General features: G+C 35.1%; 1 protein-coding gene across 1 annotated transcript in view; it reads right to left on the bottom strand.

The window, feature by feature from the left end:
* LOC140156244 (uncharacterized) overlaps positions 1 to 21,977 on the bottom strand; it is a 78,471-nt gene that overhangs the window by 30,339 nt on the left and 26,155 nt on the right. The window contains exon 3 of the mRNA XM_072179240.1: positions 9,338 to 9,498. Within this exon, the coding sequence (XP_072035341.1) occupies positions 9,338 to 9,498 (161 nt within the window). The remainder of the gene's footprint in view (positions 1 to 9,337; positions 9,499 to 21,977) is intronic.

Below are 21,977 nucleotides of genomic sequence, written 5' to 3'. Positions count from 1 at the left end.
GGCACAGGTGAGAGTTGTGGAGGGGGAGAGACAGATAGACTAGAAACAGAAGAAAGCGAGAGGAGAAGAGGCAGGGGTCCTTTTTTTAAATGTCTCAGTAATATGGACCATAATGACACCAAATTTGCGTTCGGACCTGATGTAGGCCTATCAAATGACTGACATGAGTAAGATTGCCCACTTGAGACGCCAGTGTTGCATATAATTGACTTATCCAGCCTTTATTGACAGACATAAGTGTGATTGACAGCACCTATTATTACCTCTTCAAATGAGGAGCGTGATGCCCCAAACGTAACAATGAAGTCAACTTACACACCATCCTACTTAATCCCTTCAGTTTTCGTTTCTGAACAATAGAGCTCCCGAAACAGAAAAGATGAAACGAGGGATTGTATGTTAGATGTATAAGTAGCTAGTACAATGCCTCATTTCAAATATATAGTTTTAGTTTTGGTTTTGGTTTTGGTCACGTGGTTTCCTATTGTCCTGCCTAACCACTTGAATCACAAGATATCGAACTCATTGTTTCTACCTTTTGTTTAAAACTAAACATTTGTGGCAGGTAGTTTCGGTTTTGGTTTCAGTTTCTTATAAGTGGTGTGACAAATAAAATTACAGGATTTTCGAGTTACCTGATCTAAGTATACAAAAGAAATGTTTAAATTTCGCAGTGCAATATTCACGAGCAGAGAAGTCGAACAAAGCAGTCTACATTTGAAAGCATTGATTTAGTTTGAAAGCATTGACAAGAGACTACGAAATCAGCCTAAGCTGATTTCACTGTGAAAATATATAGACCATCGAAATATTTGCATTCGACATTACAAAGGGGCAACTATTGTAATTGTATAGGTGCTATAAACAAAATCGATTCATGTCCTTAATCCCATGTACCAGAATCGATGGAAGGCCATTATATGACCTCTAATAACCTAATAACCTAATGACTTTTACTGAAGCAATTTTTACTGCAAAAAGTAGAAGATAGAGGGGAGAAGAGATGTGTGATGTGTGTGTGTGTGTGTTGGGGGGGGGGGGGGTGGAGGGCAAGGGGGGTATGGGCCGGGAGGGAGAGAAACATATGAGAGAGAGCATTGGAAGTGAAAGAGAAGGGGAGGAGAGCTCGAGATGAAGATATCGAATGTAGGGGAGGAGGAGGGGAAAGGGGTAATTTAGGGAAGATGTGGTTATATAGGGAGGGGAGCCCCCTCTTAAAGAGGTATGGGTTGTGCTTCCCGGGGATAATAAACTAATTCATAATCAAATCATCTCCATGCATCGTTTATGTTTCATACAAACAAACAAATCCCCCACCCCACCCCATCCTTCAATATACGCGCATGTATATGATTTCTAGGCCTACATGTAGAACTCGTGAGTGTAATATGCCACCTACCGTCGACAGAGAGCATCAACTGTCGTCCGCGGGATAGATTTCCGATATCAATCATGATAATAATTATGTTAGCACAATAGGCTATTGTATACTTCTGGTTATATACCCTATACTGTGTCCTCCCAGCATAATAGTGTTATGATTACAGACCAGATCAGCTCTACTTTTTAATCCCTTGATTTTTGGTTTCTGAACAAAAGAGAAACCAAAACTATATATTTGAAATGAGGGAATGTATTACCATTTAATATACAGTACATGTCAGCCTGAATTCTGATTTGCAATCGATCAGCAAACGCATTCAATTGATTTAAATGAAACACCTAAAGTCAGTGGGTGATAACGTACTAAGCACCCACGGCTAATGTGTGCCTTTTGTGCTTATACGGCTACTCAATTGCACCCTTGGGATGTATAGGGACAAAAGGTACCTCTCGTTCGAATAGGCGCTTTCACATGACTTTCGTTTCATCACTTATTGACAGTAGCCTGCCTATTATAGCGTTAATACGCTGTCAGGTCAGTTACCGATTTAATGGCGGAAGCTCTTTGTCTCGAACAAAAGTTACCTCTCGATGAATAGCGTTTCGGTAACTCAAATTTGCACAAAGGAACAATAGGCGTTACGTAATCTATTTCCTCTCCTTTCTATATAAGCTCCTTGTGTTCTATCATGCTGTAATATACCTCAAATTGTTCCTCTCATTGCTAGGAATAAACAAGAAATGTCTTTAAAAAAAACAATGCCACGGCTGAAGATCAAGTTTCATAATTTAGCATTGATAAGTGCCTGATATGCTGGTAATTTGTTTTGTGTGTAAATTAATTAACCGGATGGGACATATGGGTATTTATTGGTAAATACCACCAAGGATATACTAAGAAATACAAATACAAATTTACTCTTAAAATGTGTGCTAAATATATATATTTAAATCAGAATACTAGTAAATAAATAGGGAAATGTTGTATGTGACTATGTATGTGAGTTAATCAAAGGCTCTGTCAGTTTCGATCCAAATATCACCAAATCCATACGGGAGATTGAAGAATATACTAAGACGGTAATGCGGAAATTTGGTTGAAAACGGTCATGAATTGGCCTCAAAATCAATGAAAATGTAGTCGGTTGCATACATTAATGAATATTCAGTTGACCTCAGATAACCTTGAAAATTTTACCCGCTGAAAGATGATGACACCCACCAAATTTCATTTCCGTCCAACAATCCAACAGCAGACCTCAGATGACCTTGAATATGTTTGGCGCTTAATTGTGATCAAATGCTCAATTGACCACATTATGATAATGACCTTGATATGTCTTTAAATTGTGGGCGCTTTTATGTGATCACATCAAGCAAAGTTTCACGACAATCTGACTTTTTCGCCCTTATATCTACCATGTTTCATGACAATCTAAAAGACCACCAATAATGGGAAATGCACCCTTAAACAACAAACCAAACATTAACTCCTATCCTAATATTTTCTGTCAACTCCCTAATTTATAACTCCAAAATTTTCTGTCCTCGCAAAATGGCTCGCATTAGATCAATTTAGGGATCTTTTAGAGCTGAAATTAAGGGTCTTTCAGTGCACTGTTTTGGTCAAATTCAGGGGTCTGTGGGGAACTGCGCTGTCCAAAAGCTGGGGCAGTATCTACCCATAATAATGACCATTGTGTTAGGTGCCCCCTCAAGCATTAAAAGAGAGCAATGTAGGAACAATGCTAAAACAAACATGACAAAATAGTGTTAGACCTAATACAGCGTGTCCCAAAAGTAACTTAACATTGTGAATTTGCCATATCTTAAATATTTCCTACTTCATACCAAAATGGAGAACATATTCACATTGATTGATCTTTTAGAATTATTCTGATACCAAAAACAGCATTATTGATAACCCCTTGACCTTACTGTGCGACTGTACATATGTGTGTATCAAACCCACAAAAGCAAGCTCATATGTTCTTTTCTCAAGCACATGAATGATGTGCTTCCCTGAACGATAGAGTTGGTTCACTCACTGCACACGCTACATTTAGGTATGAACATTCATGGATTACATGGTCTAGCGTAAGCGTGACTGCTGTTTTAGATTATAAATAGGATATATTGACAATATTAAACTTAACTTTAAAACAGTTGAAGTGAAGATCAATTTCCTATAGATCAACGGATTCAGATCGTATGGTTCTTTGCCGAGACAAAGTCGGACAAACTCACTCAAGCAAAGTTTAAGGAACATTTTAATATACATTATGCACCCAGCTGAAATACAATCTAGCAACTAGTGCAGAAATTCCTATCAACTGGATCTGATCTACCTCGGGCAGTACGTGGAAGAAAAGCAAGATCGGCTACAAACATAAACATATTATGTCATACGAAGCGCGGTGGCGAAAAGCCCAAGACGATCAGTACGTCGACTTTCCATGGAGAACAACGTACCGCGTACAACTGTTCATCGAATCCTCAGAAAAGATCTCAAGCAGTTTCCATATAAAATCCAGATAAAACACAATATGAAGATTACCCATTGAAAACAAACAAATAAACAATCAAACAAACATAGCAAAATTAAACAAAACAGATTTTAAAACGATTACACGTTATATCGTGTTATCACGTCTCAAATGACGAGACTTTATTTTTGCGTTTATAAAAGTGGGTTTTACGGTACGGTAGATATCCGTTAATTTCATGCCAAAGGGTCGTAATATAGGACGCATTCGCTGTTATATTGACAAAGATACTTGGAACCATGCTGTCCGCTCACTTGTTATTTCTCGAATTGATTATTGTAACTCTTTATTATATGGAACAACTGTAAAAACACACAAAAACTACAAAAGATACAAAACAGAGCTGCCAGACTTGTTTTCAAGGCAAACCGTATGGAACACACCACTCCTCTGCTGAAAGAGCTTCACTGGCTTCCAGTAAATGAGCGTATTACCTACAAACTACTCACATTCGCTTATAAAAGTAGGCATGAAACAACACCACTGTACATACAAAATCTCCTAAAATCTCACACATTTTCTGATGGTATGTTCCTACGATCACATGCTGTGGCAGTCTGCTTGAATGTAAAAGAACTTACACAACATATGGGAATAATGCCTTCTGCAATTCTGTGCCAGCTCTCTGGAACAAATTACCTGTAAAACTTCGTACTTCACATAGTCTGGCCACTTTTAAATCTAATCTGAAAACCTATTTGTTTCCAAACTAAGTTTTTTATTTTTAATTAAGTTGTACATTTTACTGTAGCCTAAGATGTAGTGTAAGTTGTACTTTTAAGATCATTGTAAAGCGCTTTGTTCATACTTATGCTAAGGCGCTATATAAATTCCGTTTATTGTTTATTGTAAGGGTCATGACCACATAGGCATGTTTGGTATTATAACATTTCTAAAATAATTATCTACATACTGTGCAATTTTTGTAACAACACTATTAACCCAACGCAAGTTATGGCAAGTTTACAATGTTAAGTTACTTTGGGACACCCTGTAACCATAGACCATTCAACAAGCTTGTCAGATACATGCCTAGACCCACATGTGATTAAGCTATATTTATATACTATAAGTCCTAGAAAAAATAGGAGAAACTTAATTTCAAAGCCGGCTTTTATGTTTAATTGAAAAGACAAAATTAATTTTTAAAATAGTAAGTTCAATTTATTACCCTTTGAACTACTTTTAACCAGCCGAATCACATGAATGTCCTGAGATGTTTCGCTTAAATCTTGTTGAACCAAGGTCATTTATTTATAATGAATAAATAAATAATTAAATTAATAAAATAAAATAATACAATCGTTTATTTATTAACCTACATATTTATAAGTACATGTCAAATGGGGTACATTTGTTCAATATTAGGCCAAGTAAAATAAAATACAAGTTTCTCGTCCCCGCCCGCCTCCTTTTTGGCCACCGCCTCCTTTTGTTTACTATTTACTATTCAAAAAAAAAAAATCAAAAAAAAAAAAAAAAAATCAATTTTTTTTTTTTTTTGAAAAAGTTTTTAACTGTTTTTCCTACCCTTACACAAACTCTAACCCACCCCCTAACCTTACTACATGTATACAAACCCACCCAAGCCCAACTAGCCAAACACCCTTGACCCAACCCCCAAACGGGAATTAGAGGTGAAATTGAATTTTACCCCAAAATCGGACCTATATTTAGCTTTTAAACTTAGTTTTAATTACTTTATTTAGCCTCATCTCATCTCATGGCAATTTTTATGGCTATTTATAGGAAGAAGAAACCTTTCACATAATTTTGGAAATCTAAAAAAAATTCTAAAATCCTAAAAATACTTGAAAAATACATTCAAGTGCAAAAGCTTTTTTCTTCTGGGTAAGAATTTTTTTCTTACATGCAACATCTTTTTTCTTGCAGGTTAGAAATTTGATAAATAGGCCCATGCATGCATTTTGTATTATGATGACCTATTTATCAAATTTCTAATGTGCAATAAAAAAGCTGTTGCATGTAAGAAAAAAATTCTTACCCAGAAGAAAAAAGCTTTTGTGCCTGAATGTATTTTTTTTGGTATTTTAGAATTTTAGAAAATTTTTAAAATTTCCAAAATAATATGAAAGGTTTCTCTTTTATTTTGTTAGCGATAAAAATAACAATTTCGATGAATTGATGCAAAATAAAGTAATTAAAAATTTAACATATTCATGCATTTTAAAAACATTAAATATAGGTCTGATTTTCAGGTGAAATCAATTTCTCCCCTAATTCCCTTTTGGGGGTAAGGGCAAGGGTTTTGGAATAGGTTAAATGTTAGTTTGGCTTGGGTGGGTGTATATTTGGGGATGGGTTAGAGTTTGTGTAAGGGTAGGAAAATGATTTTAAAAAATGTTTAAAAATTTTTTAAAAATGTTCGGAATCGGTTTAAGTTCGGCATTGATTTCCAACCGATATAAACCAGGAAATTGGGTATATGGAATATGCCTATTGTCAAGCTGAACAAATGTACATTTTCACTGTTTCTGAATTTTGAAACATGCTTAGCAAGTGGACTAAAAATGATACAAATCATTTGTTTTGTCATACATTGCATCAGTATACTCAAATAGCACAATATCGGTGATTAAATATACATTGAACAGCCATATTTAGCATGGCGCCCATCTTGGAAACAATAGCAAAAAATTGAAAAATAGTAAATAGTAAAGCCCTGCCTCCTCCTTTTTTGAAAAAGTCCGGACGAGAAACTTGTTTCTTTTTTTTATGTGGCCTTATAGGCTACGTGTATAAATTGCCCATGTCACAACTATGCCCTAAAAACTTAATTTTGCATGGGATTTCTCCCGTTGAAAAAAACGAAACTGATGTTTAAAATATCAATTATTTTATCAATAACATTTTAGTATCCACAAATATAAAATAAACAGCATTATATCAAATGCATCAGCACACTTCACATGGAATCGTCATTGTCCCGGTCCATCCCCCTTTAATGGGATTTTTATTATCCATAAAACGATTTATAAGGATAGGATATTTACTTTGACTCAATATGATGAAGATTTTAATTCTATAGGTCTATCCAACATTAGATCTGTTATCAACCCGGGTTATTGCACTAGGGTGCTTAGTTTAGAAGTTATAGAATAAATAAGGTCAAATGTCAAATATCTCATGCACAGAAGCCACATTTTCAAAATGCACCGAATTCAATTTAAATTACTCCTCTCAGCAAACCAAATAGGAAAATAATTTATTTCATAAATTTATAACCTCAGAATCGGATGAAATCATGGTTCAAATATTATGCTTGTACATATTTCTATTGGATGTTGGCTGCATGAACTCTGAAGGGGGACATGACAATACAAAAATGCACTGTGAATAAGTACATATTTGATATTTCTCATGTTAGGGGTAATTTGACACCAGTTTCGATGAAATATCTTGAATATGATGATTGTTTGTTCTAGATTTGGGGTTTAGCGTTTCATATTTGATAGAACTAATGTTTATTTCGAAACCACAAACCCAAACTGGGTGCTATGATGTACAAGATTGGGCTACGAGTATGCATTTTACCAAGTTGGCAATAGGTATTTCCTTCATGTTGCTAATGCATGACTTTCTTTATTATACTCAAAAACGGATTTTATTATACTAGAAAGTTGTTTACGTGCATAGTCGGGTTCTGTCGTGTATGTTTGCGACTTAGCGACATGCAGACTGAGTTGCCAGGGACTACCAGACAAAGTACCTGTTTTTGACTACAACAATATAAATATGAGCAAAGTCTGGATTTGACCTCTTATCAGCTTTACTGATAATATGACTAATTGGCAATCTGAACATAAACAGTTATTTTGTAAATAGATAATACTCTGTGATTATTTATGGATGAAAACTAAGAAAATTGCTATAAATGAAATAATTAATATATTAAACATACATTTTGTTTTGTCGACGATGAAAATCCGTTCACAAATAAAGTTTTTAGGACCTATATTATTTGATAAATGACTATGAATTCTACTTTTGAACACTGCCAACTCAAAAACTTTGTTCCTGTTATCTACTCTGTCTACCCAGTAATGTTTGCTTATCTTAATTGGAACCCTAATTGGGACAAATGCTATATCTGCATGGTAATTGAATAGGCCTATAATAGCGGTATTGATTGTAAAAGCTTGTATTTCAACGAGTTCCTTGCTGACGAGTTATATAAGCCAGAGTCAGGATGTTGGTATCATTTATGCCTCATAGCTCAAATCACTAATTTATTGTAAGATCAGTGCACAGTAGATTAGATATGGAAAGTTAGAACATATACTATAGGCCCACACCTGATCCGTGAACTGTGTCTTTTTAAAGGGCATTTCGTGATCCACAGCCTCATCCCCCCACTGTTCTCAAAAAATGTTTATGTACCAAAAATTTCTTGCAGATTAATTCGTCAAATTTGAATTTCGTTCTGGGATACCAGAACGAAATTACAACAGTGGTCTATGGAGCAGTGTAATACACATAATCATGCATAACTCGCAAACGCAAAATCGGTATCAATTGAAATTTTGGGAATAAGCTTTTTTCGTGGATATCTAGTGAAAAATGTCATAAAAAGAGGATGCTAGGATCTCGAAATACTGTAGTGTACTAAAAGACAAAATAAGCAAACAGACAAAAGTTTAGAGTTATGAATTAGAGAGTTGACAGGAAGTTGTAAGATTAAAAATTTTATGGACATAATGGGTGTAAAAAGCGCGGAAATTGTGCGCCAAATTGTTAAAGGTTATCTGAGGTCGACTAAGTATATATGATTGGATTTCCAGAATGTTCAAAGTCGTGTCATTAAAACGTAATCAAAATTAAGCATTAAAACCATCATGGTCATATCAAAGTTAACAGTTACTGTTATCTCTATGTCAACTGGATCACGCTTTTGAGTTCTGCACCACGATGGAAATGATCGCAACACAAAGTCTATGGCATGTAGTACCAATGTCAAAGGTGCGTGATCCAGTTACCAGGGAGTTATGTAACCACTTTGCTGGCGAATAGATATTTGGATTGTCATGAATAGAGGTTATCCGTGTTTTATAAGTTGCATATCCTATCAAAAGAAGTACCTGCATGTGCAACCATAACTGTTTCAAAATAGCCCGCCAAAGCCATGCAGGTAACTCCGAGGTCATGCATTGAATTGGTTTGAATGAGGAATACTGCGGGAACCAGCGCTTTTTGTTAGAAGTCACACATGAGTGAAGTGGATAACCTCTATTGTTTATGATCACCCTCAGGCATCAAACATTCTTAAGGTTGTCTGAATATAGATTGTTTGATTGTTGCGGAATCCCTGAATAGGCGTTTCAATACAACAACATATACCACTTATAAATATAATCAGCTTTTAGCTGCCAATTCTCATTCTTACTTACAGTATGGACACAGATAACAACATTCTTCCGGCCCTGTGATAGGATCATCACAGAAAACAGGCTGACAACTCTTGATGTCGCATTTCACCGTACTATTGTCACAGACACATGTCGTACATGCGTCTATTACCAGTTGATCACCATGAAACATTATTGTGCCCCTGTAGGAATGATCAAAACATTTTAGAGTAGGATATTTTTCACTTAAATTGATTTAGTTTAAGAAACATAAAGTTTGTTTCTAAACTAATTTAAGAAACATAAAGTTTCTTTCTAAACTAATTGAGAAAATTGTGTGTAGACAGATTACTGAGTATATTCATGTGAATAATCTGGGTGAATCAATCTGCTTACGCTTCCAATAGGAGTACGGAGACTACGCTAATCAGGGTCAAGGGTGAAATGTTGGGTGCTGTAGACAGAGGAGAAGTAGTTTTATTTAGTCCTTCTTGATCTGTCTGCAGTATTTGACACCATTGACCATGATGTGCTACTGTCCCGCCTAGAACATAGATTAGGGATTTCTGGTACTGTATTATAGTTGATACGCTCATACCTCACCTGTAGAACCACACAAGTCCACATCGACGGTTTCTTCTCCGACAAGCGTTCACTTGACTACGGTATCCCGCAAGACTCGGTTATCGGTCCACTCATGTTCATCATCTGTACATTGCCCATCGGTGAGATTATACATAATCACGGACTCAGCTACTATGAATTTGCGCATGATACGCAACTTTACATATCGTTCAATCCTAGGGATCTTAACGCTCACAAGATGGAGCTTGACATCTTGAATCTTGTATCTCAGAACTTAAAAATCAAAAAAGTTGTGTGAACAAGTTGAAACTTAACAACAATAAAACTGAATTCTTCATAGCCGGTACTCAAGGTCTTAGTAAACTAAACTTCCGCCATTGCAACCTAAAGTGGGAGACAGCATCATTAAACCATCTGATAATGTGGGCACAGTGTTTGACTCAGGCGGCGAGTGGCATGATGGTCGGAGAGAGCCGGCAAAACCGCTCGGCTGTATGGTATTTTCCATATATTCGGTTAGTTTTGTGGGGTTCATTATCGAACCCCAACGGTTTTAGCTTGCATTTATATTATTTATTAACATAGGCCTATTTGTTTGTGATATTTCAAGCGTTTTAAAATTTCAAAATAATCCCATTTAATTACACGGTTGACAATGGAAATTTACTGAATTTAGAGAATGCACAGCGCATACCACCTGGTTTGACTCTCGCTGCAATGACTCCTCACATTATAGTGTTGTGACGATAATAATAGCATGATTTCTTCAATCAATTACCAGCTCCGTAATATTCGCCGTATTCGTCGATTTCTAGATCACAAAACACGCAGTTGTGCAAGCTCTCTGGATATCACGCCTTGACACCGGGAGTGCTATCCTCTATGGAGCAAAAACGAAAGACCATGATCGTTTGCAGTCCCTCGAACACAAAGCATATTCTATTCCACCAGCCCCACACCATTGATGCATAACCTTCACTGGCTGCCAGTAAGAGATCGAATCAAATTCAAACACTGTCTGTGCGTCCAGTGTATTAAAATATGGAACTGCCTCCCGCGTACCATCAGGGAGACAACCTCGGTGGCAACATTTAAAAAATCTCTTCAGATTCATTATTATCCTTTTTGACTTTTTGCTTTTGTTCATTCTCTTGTTTTTACAGTGTTTTACTTAGTGATTTGATCTTTTTGTAATAGCGCTATATAAGCTCTTATATGTATGTATGTAAGAGGAAAGGGGTTACCTTAAAATTTATAGCAAACAAAGTAAGCAAGTCCGCCTGAATAGTCCGAAATGTTGTGACCCAATAATGACTTTCTGTCTTACTGTACAGTAGTGATCATTTTTTTTTGATATAGAAGGCCATTATACATATATTTCATGAAATTTGGCGTTTACTACATTAAATTAAAGAGATTGCGATTTCCAAACGCCGTGATCGTACGCCCGTCGATGTATTCAAAAGCACTCTCCTGTATTGAAGCGATGTAGCGTATTTAGCTAGTTTTGACGATTTCCACGTTCAAAATGAAAGTGGGAGACATTGGAAATGCACGAAATTTGTCCATTTTACAATATGTTAGAGACAGTCAAGGATAATGAACTATACGCGATGTTCATACCAGGGCCGGATTTACCTTTTTTGGGGCCCTGGACCAGGCCAAAATTTGGAGGCCCCAAACGCACCGTGAGAAAGGCAAGTGCACTCAAGTGGCCAAGTTTTTAGATTTTACTGGGACATATGCGCGAAGCGCGCGAAAAAACTTTGATTTTAGACTATTTTGGCCCGATTGAAGCTAAATTTTGCTATTATAACAGGCCAGTGCGCGCGAAGCGCGCAAAATTTTGCAATTTTTGTAGGCTATTTTGGCCCAAAACATGGTATTTTTCGGCTAAAATGGAAGATGCACACTGCACAGGGCAATTTTGGGGGCCCTGGGCCCGGGCCCATCTGGCCCTATGGTAAATCCGGCCCTGGTTCATACACAGATATTGAAATGTGTGTGATACTTTCCGTATAAAAGTGACATTGCGATTTCACATTTTGGACACCAACGTCATATAAAATGCACGGGTGGCGTTGAAATACGCTGATTTTTACAACATGTCGAGGTTCATGAAACGCGCCTAATTTTCACCACAAGTCTCATTTTGAAAGTAAAATGATATATGGATGCATCGGTCTTTAATCTACCAAAATCCTTGTTTTTTGGCAACTATAATATTTGGAGTCATCTTCTCTCCTTTTTCGTCCCTTCTCTGCCTTCCGATAGCAAAAAAGCATGTTCCTTGTTAGGATTAAAGGAATTTTTATTTGTCAGTTTTTTTATGCAATTCTGGACAGGGCATCATCCATTACATTGTCTTTTCCTTAATGTTTGATGTCCAGATGGTACTCTTGCAAGGTCAAATTCCACCTCATCACCAGTCTTTGGTTTTTGTTCTTCATCCTGTTGATGAAAGTGAGGGGATTGTGATCTGTGAATACAAGCACAGTGTATACTGTGGTACCCAAATACACATCAAAATGCAGAAATGCTAATAGCAATGCCAGACACTCGTTTTCAATTCTGGAGTAATTTCTCTGGTGCTTGTTGAACTTCCTTGAAAAGTAACATATAGGGTGATCAATTTGATCTTCACCCTCTTGCATCACAACACCTCCACAGCCTATGTCACTGGCATCAACAGTCAACATGAACTGCTTCTGAAAATCAGGTGCAGTAAGTACTGAGTGAACTCATGAGTATCGGTTTGACTTTGTGAAATCATTTTCACACTGCTCTGACCAAATGAATTTTGCATCCTTCTTCAACAAATCAGTCAAATGACTTGCTATCTCTGAAAGGTTTGGACAGAACTTTCTATAATAGCCATCCATTCCTAGAAATCTCATGTGTGCCTTCTTGTTTACAGGTGTGGGGTATTGCTCAATTGCTTCAACTTTGGCTTTGATTGGTTTCACCTGACCTTGACCTACAATTATGTATAAGTATGTGACTGTGGCATGGCAAAATTCACTTTTTACCAGATTGACTGTCAATTGTACTTCAGACAGCTTCTTAAACAATTGATGGAGGTGTTCCATGTTTTGTTCCCAAGTTTGACTGTAAACAATCAAATCATCTACATATGCTTCACATCCCTCTATGTCTGCCACAATTTGGTTCACCATTCTCTGAAAATGTTGCTAGCGCGTTTTTCAAACCGAATGGCATAACTTTGTATTGGTAAAGACCAAATGGTGTACAAAAAGCAGAAATCTCTAAGCACGGTCTGTGAGTGGAACCTGCCAGGACCCATTCACTACTACTTTGTTTATTGATATCATTATCTAGCATAAAATGTATCTCATTTTTGAGATGTTCCATTTTCAATGGATTGACTCTGTAAGGATGCTGCTTGATTGGTTTTGTATCACCAACATCTACATCATGAAATGCAGCATTTGTTCTACTTGGCGTATTAGGAAATATATTGTCAAATTTGTGAACCAAATTTGCAATTTGACTCTGTTGATCTTGAGAAAGATGACCTAACTTTGAGTCCAAATTAGTGAGCATCTTTATCCTGGTCAAATGTGATATCAGAATTGTCATCTTTACTCTTGTCTACATTGGAGATTTTTTCTGCATCGGCATGTTTTTCTACATTATCAGCATATTTTACACAGGTTTTGAAATGCCACTGTCACTTCTTTCAACATACTCTTTGAGCATATTTATGTGGCATAAATGCATGCTCTTGTGTTTACCAGGAGTCTTGATAATATAATCTACTTCACCCACTTTTGACTCTACCTCACATGGGCCATGATATCTGCCTTGCAATGGACAAGACATACACACCTTTGTTCCATAACCATTAAGGTATAGGACATTTTTGGTTTTGCTATAGCCCCCGAATGAAATGTATTTAATTATGTTTGTACTCACTCAGGTAGCATTGTGTGTGAATTTTACATCCGAACTAAGGCTAGTGCTATTCTTTTTTATGGGCATTTTATTGTCTAAAATGGCCCAAAATGAGGGGTTTTCAATATTGCCGTCCATTTCTAATTTTCACCCACATAGACTTTACATGTAAAATAAAAAGGCTCATAAAAATTTAATAGCACTTAGTTCGGATGTAAAATGCACACAAAATACTTTTGGAGTGATTACAAAGATAATTAAATACTTTTCATTCGGGGGCTATGTGGATTTTTTTAAATACATTCCTTGTACAATGACATTTCACAATAAAATGTCCATTGGAAACAAAGGTGTACATTCACAGAGCGGCAGACTTTGTAGTTAGGATTCTTTATGGATGAATAAATAATGTTTTACTGTTTTATAGATCATACATGGTTCTGGAAAAAGCATTACATGTGTTTGCCCATGACCAAGTAAACCAGGTTTCGAATTCGATTGTCATAGTTTTTGAAAAACTAGGTTTATCGACCGAGAACCCTGGTTTTTCGCCGATAAACTTGTTTTTTCAATTCGATTGTCATAGTTTTTGGGTTTTTTTGATAAACCTGGTTTTCAATCGAAAACCAGGTTTTCGAATTCGATTGTCACAGTTTTGAAAACCAAGTTTATCGGCCGAGAAACCTGGTTTTTATCACCGATAAACTTGGGTTATCATTGACGTATAAGCGAGGTATATTTTATTGCTTTTAAGCTTAAAAGCATTGGAGAAGTTGACAAAAATATGAATCAAATACTGGACTCACCAACGATTTTTTTTTTCAGTAACGTTGCGACCCGTTCACCGGGTCTTCATCAGACTGCGCAGAGACTTGACTGATGGTTTGGTCACGTGATGGTAATTGATTGGAGAAGTTGGTAACCAAAATAGTCACTCAGAACTTTTGTTTCTTTGAACAAGTTCATTTGGATTGTTAGATTTAACTGTTAACATTGTTCATTTTATGCAAATCCAAAATAAATGAAGATGTTAAACTCACATTTTAGTGATGTTTCACCACTACACTAGTGGTTTCATCAAACTGACAACTCATCACATCTGACTGCTTCCTTTTATAGGCAACAGGAACCGTTATAGAGGGCGTCATATACTCAGAGAAAGACTTAACGAGGACAAAGATCTCAAAAACAGAACCCTCCTCACTACTAATGACATATTTTAGAACTTACTAAATGTCTCGCTACGGTTGCATACTTCAGCTATTCGGGTCAGATTTATCGCCAATGTTTGCATTGATTTTCATCCAGTCAAGACGTGTTTCACACGTTGCTCCCATCTAATGGGAAAATCAATGTAGTGGTTAAGCTTATTGACTTGCATTGCCAATGCCTGTATAATATAACCAGTGTATGTAGTATAGTAATATGTAAGTACTACTCAGTACAACTTTGTATTTATTTATCATATACCACTGGTTGGTGTAATATTTATTGTATTTGCATTGTCAAATATGGCTGAATATAACATTGTCAATGTTTGTATATATACAACAAGTGTATGAACTATTGTAACATGTAAGTACTACGAGTACAACTGTGTATTATATTCCTCACTCTATCATACCACTGGGTTGCATAGTACATAACTGTTATTGTATTTGTCAAATATGGCTGATAACAAACTACCAGATGTAGATGAATTTCTGGACAAAATGATGTCAAGTTCAAAATATAAAGAGTTTCTGAAAAATGTAATCACTGAAGTCATTGATGAAAAATTGTTCAACGTATAGAGAAATGCGAAAGTGATCTATTTGACCTTTCTAACAAAGTAGAAGCTCTTGAAATTGCCAGGGAAGAGAGTAACGTAGGTAAAGAAGACCTGTCTCAGCAAATGAAGTATGTAGATAAACAACTAAATGACATCCAACAGTATAGTAGACGTAATAGTCTCAGGGTGACAGGCATACCCGAACATCTTAAAGAATGTACTGACACTATTGTAAAAGACCTGGCAAAAGAGAAATTAGGTATCACCATAAACGACAGTGATGTTGACAGAAGTCATAGAGTCGGTAAAATGAATGAAGAATCAGAAGACGGTAGTAAAAAACACAGGGCAATCTTGGTCAAATTTACCAGCTACAGGCCAAGAAATAAAGTTATCAAAGCTAGAAGCAAATTGAAAGGCTCTGGCATTACTATACATGAAGACCTGACTAAACAAAATCAAAGCTTGCTATCCAAGACAGCTAAACATCCAGGTGTTGTCTCTGCATGGAGTATTGATGGTCGCATCTTTGCCTCGATTCCAAGTTCAGCTCCAGGTAAAACTGTGATCATACTTGTAAGAAACACAGACGACTTTAAGAAAATACCCGAAGTCGATGAAGGCATTGTGGCTAATCTAAAAAAGCTAGCTAAGTCAAAATCTAAACCTCATGTAACTTCGCCCAAACATGCAATGCAAACAAGAAATAGATCTTAAAGTTTTAAACTTAAAAGTTTAAAGCTTAAAGTAATTTAAGATGATGTTAGCTATCATCTCATTTCCATGATTTTAGGGCCTGTATCAGATCCTGTAAATGTTATCTCTGGTGTTTCTGATACTGTAGGTCTATAAGGTTTGTTATTGTTTGTTATGTATGATTCCTCTGTTGTATTTATATCCACCATTTGTTCCATACTGATGATATGATGTTTCTACATATTCAATGTATGTTGCTATAAATGTGCCTGATGTATGAATCCTGTTGGTTAGAAAATTATATATTTGCTGCAGCTCCAAATTCATGCTTTATTGTATTCAATATGCCTGATGCATGAATCCTTGCTTGTTCTATAATAATAATTTTGCTGTAACTGCAAATATATGTATTGTTGTTCCAAAAATTCATGTAGAATAACATAATTAGTCAATGTGTTGATGCATGAGTCCATGTGGATTCCAGAAGTGATCTTCCATGTTGTTTCTAATATTTTTTGTTTGATATTAAAATACTGTACCCGGTACGTAAAATGTGCCCAATGTATAAATGACATGTTGATTCCAAAATGATATGTTTTTATCTACAAATTCATGTACGTTATTATATTCAATGTACTTAATCATGCGAATCCATGTTTATTCCATCAAATGATATCTTGGTTCTGTAGGCATATGCATGATGTATGAATCTATGTTGGTTTCAATGATATGTATCTTGTATAATTCCAATTTTGTGCAAATATAAGCAATATAATATGAATCCATGTTGGTCCTAAGAAAAGTTGTCTCTGTTGTATCTACAAATCCTCGCCTGTATACAGTATGTTTAAGACACAATCATTGTATTACTTGTTTTGTCTTATCCCATGTATGCCATATCTGCATACTCATGACTATTATTGTGCCTGATCTATGTTCAAGGGTATCCATGATATGACAGTTATGTTGTATCTTCATATTTATGGATGTTGATGCAATGTTAATTCTAATATTTCTTGTTTGATGTTATATAATACTGTACCCGGTATGTAAAATGTGCCCATGTATAAATGACATGTTGATTCCAAAATGATATGTTTTTATCTACATATTCATGTACGTTATTATATTCAATATACTTAATCATGCGAATCCATGTTTATTCCATCAAATGATATCTTGGTTGTATCTGATATAAATCATATATAATTATTGATACATAAAGTGCGATTCATAATATGGATCCATATTCATTTCATACTGTTATCCACAGTGTTTCTACTATTAATTTATATATTCTGTAGGCCTATGCATGATGTATGAATCTATGTTGGTTTCAATGATATGTATCTTGTATAATTCCAATTTTGTGCAAATATAAGCAATATAATATGAATCCATGTTGGTCCTAAGAAAAGTTGTCTCTGTTGCATCTACAAATCCTTGCCTGTATATATACAGTGTGTTTAAGACACAATCATTGTATTACTTGCTTGTCTTATCCCATGCCATATCTGCATGCCATATCTGCATACTCATGATTATTTTAAATGTGCCTGATCTATGTTCAAGGGTGTCCATGATATGATAAATATCTTCATATTTATGGATGTTGATGCAATGGGTCTATATGCATGTTGATATAATGTGTCTGGTATATGAGTCCAAACATGATCCTCAATGATATCTTTATTGTAGGCCTACGTGTATCTGCGAATGCATGTTTTACTGTATTCAATATGTATGATGCATGAATCCATGTTTGTTCTATAATAATAATTATGTTGTTACTGCAAATATATGAAATTGTTGTTACATAAATTCATGTTGGATGATATAATTACGTCATTGGCCATTTAGGTGTATTAGGACCTAGGACCTATATTTTATAAATAATATGTGAAGTGATGATGTATGAGTCCACGTTGATTCCAAAATTGATCTTCCATGTTGTTTCTAATATTTCGTGTGTGAATGTTTAAAAAAATACTGTATCCGGTACGTAAAATGTTCCCAGTTTATAAATGACACGTTGATTCCAAAATGATAATGTTTTATTTACAAGTTCATGTACGTTATTATATTCAAGGTACTTAATCATGCGAATCCATGTTTGTTCCATCAAATGATATCTTGGTTGTATCTGATATAAATCGAGTATTTGATATATAAAATAGGATTCATATTATGGATCCAAGTTCATTTCACAATGGTATCCACAGTGTTTCTACTATTTTTTGTATGTTGTATGCCTGATGTATGAATCTATGTTGGTTCCAAATTATATGTATGTTGTATATTTCCAATCTTGTTCAAATGCAAGCAATACAATGTCCTGATACATGAATCCATGTTGGGTTTAAGAAAAGTTATCTCTGCTGTATCTACAAATCATTGCCTGTATATGTACAGTGTGTTTATTAGATGCAAAATCATTGATTGACTGTTGGTTGATGTTGATGCAATGGGTATTATGTATAATTATGTCTTTGTTCTTTAAATTTCTGTTTGTTGATATTATACAATGTGTGTAAACATGAATCATTGACTGGTTTTACAGTGATATCTTTATTGTTCAGGTATCTGCAGACTCATGTTTGCTTTAAAATACACACGATATGGAGTATGTGAATGATATATGAATCTATGATGTATACCATTCTATGTTATAATAGTACATGATGACATCGGCATGGTTTATTTGTTGTATCCATATAACCATGCCTGACACGGTCTATGAATAAATCACGGTTCAAAATGATATCTATGTTGTTGTTTTTAACACTTTAAATATATGTATATTTTTTAATATACAATTATGTGTCTGGTATATTTGAATCTTTGTTGATTCCACTAATGATAACTATATCTTCAATTCCTTCAAACCCTTGTAGGTTAACATGTACAACGGGATTTACAATTTTGTTGATATATTATCTCATGACAATTCTAAATGATATCTTGTTGTATCTACACTGATCCATGTTTATGATATACATTAATGTTCCCGTTAGCAATCCGTGTTAAGTTGGTTACAAAATGATATGATTACATAACGGTTCCAAATGACTCTAAAGATGCAATTGTAAACTCTTAAATTGTTTTTTTTTTCATGTATGCTTGTATACAATTCATGTATGTCCTCAATATACAGATTTTATGAATCTAGTACCTTTATTCTATAAATTGGTCATGTTCAAAGTCAAATGCTGCATCATTCAACATCGATATGTGTCTTAATTGTTTTTGATAAATATGTTCTTTATAAATATGTTCTTTATAATATTGGCATGCAAGCTTAGTAATATCTAAGTATAACCCTAATATTTTGCTGTGTTTACAGCATAACTAGGTTATTGCTTTATATATTATTTTTACTTTATTTGTTTGTTGTTTTATTTATTTATGTCTTGTTTATGTGCTATATGCTCCCATCTTGTAAAAAGAAATCATAGAAAGTTAATTTGCAATTTATGTAAGAAATATGTTCACAAATGTTGCAGTGACCTATCTGCAAAGGAATTCAGAAGCAATGACTATACAAAATATTGGCATTGCTCCAGTTGTAATGAAAATTTGACACTGCCTTTTAATCATTTTACTGATGAACGTGAATTCCAACTTGAATTGTATAGGTGTTTTGAGGACATGTCGGCTGATACTGAATATATGAAATCCCATTTCGATAACATGAAATACAATCCTTTTGATAATGATGATGCATTTGAAGTAAATGATTGTAATAATAACACACAATATTTTTCCACAGACAACCTAAAAGAAACAGCCGGTATAAAAAACAGCAAGTTATCATTACTTTGTAGCAATGTAAGAAGTCTGACTAAAAACTATGATGCATTAAAGGAATTACTCTCAGAAATTGATGTCAACTTTCAAATCATTGGACTGGTTGAAACTTGGTTGAAAGAAAAGCCTCATGATTACTATCATCTAAGAGGATATAACCTCGAATTGTGTAATAGAAATGACAAGAGAGGCGGTGGTGTATCTATGTATGTTGATGAGAATATTGCTTATAATGTTAGACATGATATTAATGATCTAAATCAGTTGAAGTATACTGAATCGTTGTTTATAGAAATTGAAAAAAGTAATTCGCAAAACATTGTAGTTGATGTAGTATATAGACCACCTGACCAAACTATTGATGAATTTAATAAATATATAGATGCTGTATTATGTAAAATAACAGGTCAGGAAAATAAGCTCCTATATATAATGGGTGATTTTAATATAAACCTACTCAATTTATTTATTTATTATTTATTTATTTACATAACTGGCTAAAATACATCAAAAATACACATACAAAGCATGTCATAAAATAAAAATTATAAAAGATTGTCCCGGTAGGCTAGCCAGGAGGAGCCAGGAGCGTGAACACTATCACCCAAGGGGTGTGACCCATCCAACCCACCGAGACAAGTGAACTCAAAACATAAATATTAAGTATTAAATATTGCACATTTAGAATAAGTTACATATTACACATTACACATATTTCATCAACAATAACATAAAATTTAGGAGTCCAGCTCCAGCTCTTGCATAGTCATTTCAATAAAATGTGTTTTAAGGTGGCTTTTGAATGGCCTCATATTTTTATACAAAATAAACTGATCCCTGATGGACACTGGAAGTGCATTCAAAAGACGGGGAAAATTGACACTGAGGGTATACTTAAAACTATCGGTTTTTGGGGTGATGTGATTGTTAAAAAGCAAATTGTCAAGATGGCGAATGTTTACAGTCCAGTTGCTGAAATGAAAGACATAAGAATTTGAATTTGAAATACACTGGCAAGCAAAAAACAAATAGATAAATATTTCCTCCTGTTATTAAGATCCATAAGATTGAGTTGTTGAAGACGCTCCCTGTAAGATTGATCCCCCTTCTCTGACCCAAAATAAATCTTGATGCCCTCCTTTGGATAAGTTCCAAATTATTAATGTGATTTTTACGATAAACAAACCAAACTGGTGAACAAAAATCTATGACCGGTAAAACAAGAGAACGATAAAGTGTGAGCAGGATGTTTTGATTTTGTTTACCAACAACAGTCCTGAGGAAGCCTATGAGTCTATTGCACTTTTTTGTAACATTGGACACATGTTCATTCCAAGAGAGGTCAGAAGATACCTGAACCCCAAGGAGACGTAAACTAGAAGCTTCTGAAAGCTGGGTATTTGAAACATAATAAACTGGTGAAGGTTTCTTTCTGCGACGGCAAATACACATAACTTGACATTTCAGAGGATTTAACTGAAGAGCATTGTTTTCCGACCACCAATCGAGTGTATTCAAATCATTTTGGAGAATAGCAACATCAGAATCATTGTTAATTGTGCGGGAAATAAAACTATCATCAGCATATTGATTAACTTTGGAATTTAAATGCAGATGAAGATCATTGGTGTAAATGTTAAAAAGAAGTGGCCCCAAGACTGATCCCTGGGGTACACCAGATAAAACCGGAACAAAATCAGACATATGGCCACGAAAAACAATTCTTTGCTTGCGGTTTAAAATAAAAGAAGAGATCCAGTTCAAAAGTGGACCTCTAAAACCATACGTGCGGTGGAGTTTTTCTAAAAGAACTGCATGAGAGATGGAATCAAAAGCACGACTGTAGTCAACAGAAATTAAATCAACTCGCGGAGTCGGGCTTGTGCGACGGTCCAGGATCTTATTCCA

The sequence above is a fragment of the Amphiura filiformis genome, chromosome 7, assembly GCF_039555335.1.
Source record: "Amphiura filiformis chromosome 7, Afil_fr2py, whole genome shotgun sequence".
Classification (NCBI taxonomy): domain Eukaryota; kingdom Metazoa; phylum Echinodermata; class Ophiuroidea; order Amphilepidida; family Amphiuridae; genus Amphiura; species Amphiura filiformis.
This window is presented reverse-complemented; position numbering and strand designations above follow the sequence as displayed.